Here is a 9020-nt window from a genome sequence, read left to right as displayed (position 1 = left end):
ATTCCTACTTTATTACTGTTCTTACATTGGCCTTTTGATCTGGTCTATTGTAAAGTAACGTTTTTTAAACTTATGCAGCGATACAGGCATATTAGAATTGCAATAAATTTTCCTTATTTTTAATCATGCCTATATGACTTTTGACCTAACACATCCCGTGTTTCTTATTTTTTTCAGATGGTTAATGAAAATCATTTACAAAAGCACATTCCAGGCCTTCATGAGCAGTAGTTCTGAACTGACCTCTGCTGGACTGAAGAACAAACTTGTCACTCTATTCGAACCAGGGAGCAGTGCAAATCCCAGTAGGCAGCGGAGCTACAGTGATGCCTCGCCACTCAAAAGTTCGATTAGTGGAAGCCCCAGATGGAGGATGGGGCTGGATGGTTGTGATCAGCTGCTTCTTAGTGACCGTTTGCACGAGGGCCGTGTCCAGGTTTGTCAGTAAAACCTTTCATGCTCCTTATACTTTGCTCAGATTCATCATAAGCTTTGCCTTGAACTTGGAAATCTTCAGATTGATCTGACACCTACATTTCTGTTCACTATTGCATTTGTGACATTTGTTTGAACCTTTAGATGTGTTTTAAACATTCTTCCTCTTATCTCATGTGCATGTTGTTCCCGATCCTAGAATAGTACAGCAGGTGCTGTGTTCTGAGGCATTGGTCATTGTTGCTCCTGAATGTGTTGACTCAACATCTGCCTTTTTCTCCCTCACTGAAGCAGATAGATCTGTATAGTCTGGTTCATTGTGAGTTCATGGTATGGGGAACTGTTATCCAGTCCTTCTGAGGAATAGTGTGCCCAAATGGCAGAACACAGGGAGAATGTCTTTGAGCTCTGCAATATAATAACTTGGAGTAGGGCTCCAGCATACTGAAGATATTGGTTATACATTTCATGGTATCGTTGATGCTTAACCTGTATAACTCTCTAGGGTTATTCATTTACTTTAAAATTACTTGATGTTTTGAAACCACAGTATAATATTTGAGGATATCATTGTAATGCTGTAATTTATTGAAGTATGGATGACAAAATTTAGTTTTAAATCCTATTTTGGCTGATTGAAGAAACAGGAGAAGTCATCATTGGATTGAAATCATAATGAGATTTTTTATCTTTGTTCTTCTTTGTTTTGCTTCCCCTTCTGAAGTTGGTGACTGTTGGATGTGGCTCCATGATCACTGGATACTCTCTAGTAATTCAGCCAAATGGCCATGATGTCAGAGCCTTAAATATAGTTGTGAAGAGAAAATTTGACCAGAGAAGGCATCACAGCCAAGACGGTCTTGTAAGAAGACTGATTAACAAGTATATTGTGAATGTTTTCTAATTAGGAGCTGAGCCTATGGGCAGAATCATCCCAGATTTGCACTAAGCGCGGTAGCAGGCAGGTAAAATATCATTTTACCTGCCGGCCACGATGGCGTGTTTGCACGCCGTATCATCCCAAAGCCGCCACATTATTTATGCACTCCTGGGAAACACACTGTTTCCATGGCAGATGGGCTCTCATTCACCTGCTCGCCATCACCTCGCTGCTTCATCATGCTGGGTGCCATATTTAAAGTCCAGACGCATGCACACACCTCAGTGTTTCCAGCCCAAGACTGCTGCAGGAAAGAGGTCCACGAGAGGCAAAATGACTGCAGCCCCAGGTTCAATGATGCATCACTGGAATGTCATTTGGACGCCATACAGGTCCGCCGTGATGTCCTCTACCCCCACTCTGGCCGCAGGATGGGCAGCTGCATCACCAGCTTGGTAGGCGATGGCAGTGGTGATTAGTGCCAATGCTGCACAAAAGAGGTTGGCTATCCAATGCAGATAGAGGATGAATGATCTCATCCGTGCAGCCAGGATATGGCAACCATCTCATCACTCTAAACTCACAAACTCAAGCTCATCACACAATCACTGGCATCTCACTCGCTGCCAGGTCAAAGGATATCACCACCCATTCTGTCACACATACCCTCACATATCCATCTGCCCTCATCTCTGGAGACTGCCTCCTCAGGCCTCACCATCTTGAGGCCATTTGCACAGATCAACATGTGCCCCCACACACACCCTGGGATATCCTGCTTCCCGAGTACAGGTCTCATCCTGCAGCCTCTTCCCTTGTCTGTGCCCACTTCTGCCCCTTCCCCAAGCAAGACCTAGCCCTGCAGCCATTGAAAAGCTACCCACATATGGCTGGTCTGGTAGGTAGAGACCTGCCTGTGAGCTCCCCTAAAAGTGATGATGTGCTGCTTCTGAAGCCTGATGCTGATGACTGCAAGTGCTGACTGAAGCAAGGTAGGCAAACAAACCTTGAAGTCCCAAGCGAAGTGCAGCCTGCCAGGTGCACATCGCTTATGTGCTGTTGTGAAACATGGCGTGTTTTCCCACCAAAGTGGCGGGCGATCCAGCTGTAGGGGTGTGCTGAATCCGGCGGGCTGGCCTTATAATGATGCGCTGATCTATCACAGTGAGGGAAACTAGGCCCAACATTGATGGGTGGAGTAGACGATTGCAAACTGGTTTTATGCCGTCGTGAAACCGATCGCCCCATGCTGTCCGCTCATGCAACCGAATATGTCCCTTGCCGGCAGGCAAAGAAAATCCTGGCCTACGTGTGAGAAGCCTGAAAGAAGACATTCACTCCACATCTTCTAAGGGCACTTCTCTTTTGTAGGATGTTAAGGGTCTTTAATGTGTGACCAGACAATGGCCACAAAATGGGTCTCCATAACGACCATAGCTGAAATGTTATGGATGTGGTTTTGCCACCAAAATGCGTATGCACAAAATGTGCACATTCTGGCACAGCCTACAGTGAACACCATCTTGGCAATCATGTTCAGGTGGGCATTTGGAGTGAGTGCCGGACATAAACTGAGTAGATAGATTGTGAAACAGTCAGTGTGTAATGCTAAGTTGACACCAGTGCTGCTATTTCCAACCTTGCCAGTCCAACTCACCCTCTTCACCACACACAGTTGAACATACAATCAGCAGCAGGAAGGACCCTCGCCTGTGCTATTTAAAGGGGGTCATCAATTGCTTACAGCTTAGTTGCTGATTAAGTGCTGGTTCTGTCTGAGATTGTATGAGCACTTGGTGATTTGCAGAGTTGACTAAAGTCGGTGAAGTCAACAGGATGTGGTGCTAATTGTTGCAAAGATCCTGGTACTGAAGCCAGATGGCTGTGGTCAGACCACTTGGGCTGCACCATGACAGGGAGATGGGACAGAGGCAGCAAAAAAGAGGATAAGCTGCTCATAAGGGAAGAGGAGGAGGGGGAGAAGGGCCCTCAATAGGCTGTCATATTGACCTAGGATCTTCTGGGAGCATTTCCCTATCTCAACCTAAGCAAGGAGCAATCTGTGCATTGGCTCCATGGGCTGGATTTTATTGTGGGGGTGCTATTGCTCTCAGTTGCTGTTGCAAGAGTTGTCCAGAAGCCAACGCAATGAAAAGAAACCTGCCCTGCAGACTTGACATGCATTTGGCAGGTTAAACAGGCTTGGAGCGGGACTGCTGCCTCTCAGTGAGAGGAAGTCCTGCCTTTGAGAGCTACCGGCCAATCTGATTGGTCAGCAGCTCTAGCAGTCCCAGCAATACTGGAATTGAGTGGTCGGTGCTGCTGGGACTGCTAGCGACTCAACAAAGAAGGCAGCCATGCGTCTGGACCCACTAAGCCGAGAGTCTTGGACTAGGAGGGATCGGTCAGCCTAGGGAGGGGGTGAGGGGGGTGTGTAGCGTGTTTTGGAGGCCAGGCGGGAAGGAACAAAGTGGGGGGGAGCAACATCTTGGGGGCTCACCTCTGATATGCAAAGTGCACCCCAAAATGCTGTGCCCATCCTTCTGCCTTTACAAACATTTTTTAAACTAGGCCTGCCCATCTGCTCATGCCAACCATTTTATGGCAGTGATTTATCCAGGTCAATTGCTTGTTAACAAGCTCAATTGACCCTTAAGTATTTATTTAAATATGGTGGGTGGGCTGCCAATTTTGGCACCCACCCACCTACCATATTATGGGGAACTGATGCAGGTGCAGCAAGTGATTAGGAAGGCAAATGGAACGTCGGTATTTATTACAAGGAGAATGGAATATAAAAGTAGGGAAGTTTTATTGCAGTTATACAAGGTCTGGGTGAGATCACAACTGAAATAGTGTGTACAGTTTTGATCTCCTTATTTGAAAAAATATATAATCGCATTAGTAACAGTTCAGAGAAGGTTCACTCGATTCATTCCTGGGATAAGGTGCTTATCTTGTGAAGATAGGTTGAAGAGTTTGGTCCTATACCCAATATGAGAGGTGATCCTATTGAAATATATAAGACCCTGAGGGGATTTGACAGGGTAGATAATGTTTCCACTTATGGAAGAGACTAGAACCTGGGGACACAGTTTAAGAATAAGAAGCCTACTGTTTAAGACGGAGATGAGGGGAAATTTTTTCTCTCAAAGGGTCATTAGTATTTAGAATTCTCTTCCCCAGAAAGCCATGGAGGCTAGGTCATTGAATTTATTCAAGGCAAAGTTAGACAGATTTTTTTGACAGCCAAGGTAGTCAAGGGTTATGGGGGGCAGACGTCAAAATGGAGTTGAAACCCACAACCAGAATCAGCCATGATCTTATTGAAGATCAGAGCAGGCTCAAAGGGCTGAATGGTCTACACCTGCCCCTAAATCCTAGTTTCCTGTGACGGGAAGGTGGTGGGCTTGCCACCCTCCTATTTTGCGTGCCTCGCCCTCCCTACCGGCTGAAACCACACCCAGAAGGGGCACTATAAACTCCAGCCCCATATTTCAAAGGAGGCACTCACAGAAATCTCCCACCTCTTGCAAACAGGCCCGCAGCCTTAGATCAGGGCAAGGATGGGGCTGCTAGTGGCTGTGAGAGTGACTGTGGCCCTGAATTTTTTTGCATGGGACTCTTCCAGGCTGAAGCAGGTGACATGTGTAAACATCTCCCATCTTGCTGTTCACTGCTGATTCCAGGGGGTGATGGATGCTGGTTATGCCAGCTGAGGAGAATTCATTGTGTTCTCTCTGATGCAGAGAAGCAGGCAGAGCATTCACTTGGCTTTGTTAGAATATCAGGCTTCCCCATGGTGCAGGGTGCCATTGATTGCACACATATGGCTTTGGAAGCACCGCATCTTAATGCTGAGGTGTACAGCAACTATAAAGCTTACCACTGTCTGAACAAGCAGTTGATGTGTGACCACGCTCAGCACATCATGTTGATGAATGTCCAGTATCCTGACAACAGTCATAACGTTTTAATCTTGCAATCGTCCCTCAGTATTTGAGACACCCTGTCAAACCAGAGGGTGGCTGCTGGGTGACAAGGGCTGTCTGCTTAACACCTGACTCGGGATTCTGCTTTGCAGTCTATTCAACTCATGGACAGCACAGCATATAATGAGAGTCATGCTGCCATATGAAACACCTCCAAATGGACCATTATAGTGCTGAAGCGGCAGTTCTGCTGCCTGGGTCCTGGAGGAGCCATTCAGTACTTGCCAGAGCGTGTATCCCAGCTCGAGGTGGTCTGCTATCATGAGGACGCAGCCCTTGCCACTGGAGATAGGTTGAGCAACTGGGGAGGAGGAGGAACAACAGGAAGGAAGGAGGCAGCTGGCACACCCACATTTCAACTGGGTTGTCTGTGATCGCCTCATCCACTTACAGTCCCATTGAGTACAGCCACAAGCATACAACAGTGACACACCAACCCATTCATTTTGTCCTAGCCAATATTTTTCCCTCAATTAACATACAAAAACAGATCATCTGGTCATTATCACATTGCAGTATGTGAGAGCTTGCTGTGTGCAAATTGGTTGCTGCATTTTCCATATTTCCCATAAGCAGTTACACTTCGAAAAATATTTCATGGGAAGTAAAGTGTTTTGGGATGTTCGGTGGTTGTGAAAAATGCTCTGTAAATGCATGTCTTTATTTCCAAGTCTTTCTAATTACAAACTCCATTATCTCCCCTTGGTTCTTTTGCCAAATACCTTCAATCTGCATCCTCTGGTTACCGACCCTGCTGCCACTGGAAACGATTTCTCCTTATTTACTCAATCACAACCCCGCACGATTTTGAACACTTTAAATAAATCTCCCCTTAACCTTTTCTGCTTTAAGGAGACCAGCTTCAGATTCTCCAGTCTCTCCACATGATTGAGGTCCCTCATCCCTGGTACCATTCTAATAAGTCTCCTCTGTACCCTCTCCAAGGCCTTGGCAGCCTACCTGAAGTGTGGTGCCAGGCGTAGACATAATACTCCAGCTGAGGCCTAACCAGAGTTTTCTGAAGTTTCAGCATAACCTCCCTGCTTTTGCACTTTGTGCCTCTATTTTTTGAAAGCTAAGGAATTGCTGCATGCCTTCTGAACAGTTCAACCAGTGTAATTGTGATGTGAGGGCATTCAGTGCATGCAGATATAGGAATCGGGAAATCTGCCACTGGATCCCCAAAGTGTTGATTCATCTATCCATTCTCCAGATACTGAAGTATCCGCTGCGCATTTCGAACCTTTTTCTACTTTTTACTTCATCTAACTACTTACACGTATTGTTTTGGATTTCTAGGTGCTTCTCCATATTTTTTGTGGAGTTCCAGAATTATTTTGCTCAGGATTACGCCATGACAGCATGGATACACTCCACTGTCGACTGCACTACAATGCTTTTCGGTGAGTGTATGAATTTATAAGTTACATACTCCAAAGTACAACTAGAGAAGCATTCTTCCCATGGAATTATGTATTCCTTAACAGTTCAGTCATGTGTTCTGAGCCACAGTGCATTAATTGTTGCATTGAGGTCATGAAAGGCGGGCATAACTATTGGCAACATGATTAATATTAAAATTGTGCATAGACCTTAAGATTCTGATACAAGAAAATGTTAGAAATAAAAACAAACAGTTTAACTTATCCGTTCTTAAGCCTCCTGCTTGACCTCATCAGTTGCCAGTATCAATGAATTACATTCCAAGTCTCTCTGCTCCCTGACAACACTCTGCACGTACTGAAGATTCTTTGTGTGTATAACAGCAATTATAGATTTTGTTGAACACCCTGCTTACATTTAACTTGAGAGGTACTGTGAGCAGCCAAGAATTTGGGGAATGGCAGCACCAAGAATTGCTTGGAGGAAAGGTGATAAAAAGCCCCTTTTATTGGGAGCTGGCCAATTGGTTATTTTGAGCTTTCAACTCTTTATCCATAAGCTCAAAAAGAGCTTCTGCTAAAACCATTGAAAAACCTTTATTACAATGAGCGCTTTGTAATGCTGACCTACTGTAACAATTTTGCACTGTTGCAGAGGATGGTATAAGGGGCTAATAAGGCCTAGGACAATGCTGCACCAGCCTTCACAGCACAACAAAACCAACCGAATTCTACTTGCCCACTAAGTCGTTGGGAAGTCCCAGGTTCTATGTTCGGCTGCCGTGGCAACATCGGCATCAGATCAAAGGCTTGTAATTAAGTAGCTGACTTACTTGGCGTTCAACCATTCACAAATGGAGGACTAAAATGCCAGTCACACTTCAACACTTGACTGTTCTGCACTGAACTTAGTGAGTGTAGAACAGCCCTGTATTTATTTTTTGCACTTCGAAGAAACTTTTGCCCTGCAGATTTTACTTTGCTGGAGGAAGTTCTCCTTTTTGACTGTATGTGAATGATTCTGTAGTTTGTAGTGTAGAGTGTTGCTTCACAGTGTTAAATTGGTTTCTGGAATTTGTAGTAAAACGTTACACTCTAGTGACCTGAAGGCACAATGAGCGTCTGTTATTAATTATTGTTTGCCAGAGCCATTCAGTAACAGGATTGCAGTAAGTGATTGTACTTAAAATAAAACCTGGATACAAATAGAATGTTAATTTTGAACAATCTGGCACATCTGCTTGCAGTTTATAATGCCTTTCTCAGTATCTAAGGAGCAGCTTCAAAGTGTTGAGAAATCACAGTTTTGATTCTGAGTTAATTAAACTTGCAAATCCTTCCCTAAATCCAAGAAACCTCCTAATGGCAGCCTCCTGCCCACCCATTTCATTGCTATAACCATCAGAAGCATTTCCGGATATTTCCGATTTTGTTTCTTGAGAGAAAAATGGATGGTAAACTCACAGCCAGGGCAGGAGGTGTAGGACTCAGTGCAGTACTGCAAACAAAGGAAATCTACAGACCTCCTCCTTTTTGAACTGTTAGAATGATAGGGTTGAGGTGGGGGTTGGTGGTTGGTGGTGAATGAAAGTGGACGATGGAATGAGGCACCACGTGTACTATGGCAGCAGGGAGAGTTGGCTGGTTTAACAACTGTTTGCCAACCTCCTGAACAAAGTAACCAGCAGGCTGGTGAGAAGCAGTTGCCCACTGTTAAAACTGTGGCAGTAGGCCATTGTCAGGGAGCCAGAATATGGCCCCTGACTCCTGTTAAGTAGATCAGTGGGGCAAAGCAGGGGAAATCCAAGGCCTGGGAAGCAAGGAGAAAGCCCAGTACAAGGGAGGCCCAAAACAGCCTTCTAGGACCCAGAGGAGTAGTCCTGCTCCTAGCCTATGAGGAAGTAATTAAAATTGTTAAAGCTTATCTTTTTGGGCCTCATTATAGACCTGGCTGTTGCTCTTGACAAGTTTGACCTGGTTGGAGAAGGGGTTGGGTGGGATCCATCATTGGTCCTCTGCTCGGACATCAGGTTAAAATAACAGATCCAGCTTTGATTATGCCATTGTAACCCAATGTACACAAGAGACCCCGTTGGCTCGTGTCAAGTCTTAATCTTTAAAATTACAGCAGGCTGGATCAGGGCAGAAAAGGGACGATCTCTATTTTAACAGCCCCTCCTTGCCTGGTCTCTGTAGGTGGCTGTGGGGTGGGTTGAGGATGGGTGAGTGGAAGGGGTAGGGGGCACTGAGATATGAAAAACTAAAGGACAGATACTGTTGGTAAAAATCTGGAAGGGTTTTTGAGCTGTATTTCAGCACCAAGCTTCATTG

The 9020-nt window shown here is 45.2% G+C and overlaps 1 protein-coding gene across 1 annotated transcript in view; it reads left to right on the top strand.

Moving 5' to 3' along the window:
* The first annotated feature begins 326 nt into the window (after window positions 1–326).
* Window positions 327–9020, top strand: part of slc16a12b (solute carrier family 16 member 12b) — a 31104-nt gene continuing 22410 nt past the window's right edge. Inside the window, exons 1-2 of the mRNA XM_041210188.1 lie at window positions 327–436; window positions 6607–6710. Of these exons, the coding sequence (XP_041066122.1) occupies window positions 327–436; window positions 6607–6710 (214 nt within the window). The remainder of the gene's footprint in view (window positions 437–6606; window positions 6711–9020) is intronic.

The sequence above is a fragment of the Carcharodon carcharias genome, chromosome 17 (assembly GCF_017639515.1).
Source record: "Carcharodon carcharias isolate sCarCar2 chromosome 17, sCarCar2.pri, whole genome shotgun sequence".
Taxonomy (NCBI): Eukaryota; Metazoa; Chordata; class Chondrichthyes; order Lamniformes; family Lamnidae; genus Carcharodon; species Carcharodon carcharias.
The sequence above is the reverse complement of the archived record's forward strand: the minus strand, read 5'-3'. Positions and strand labels throughout refer to the sequence as shown.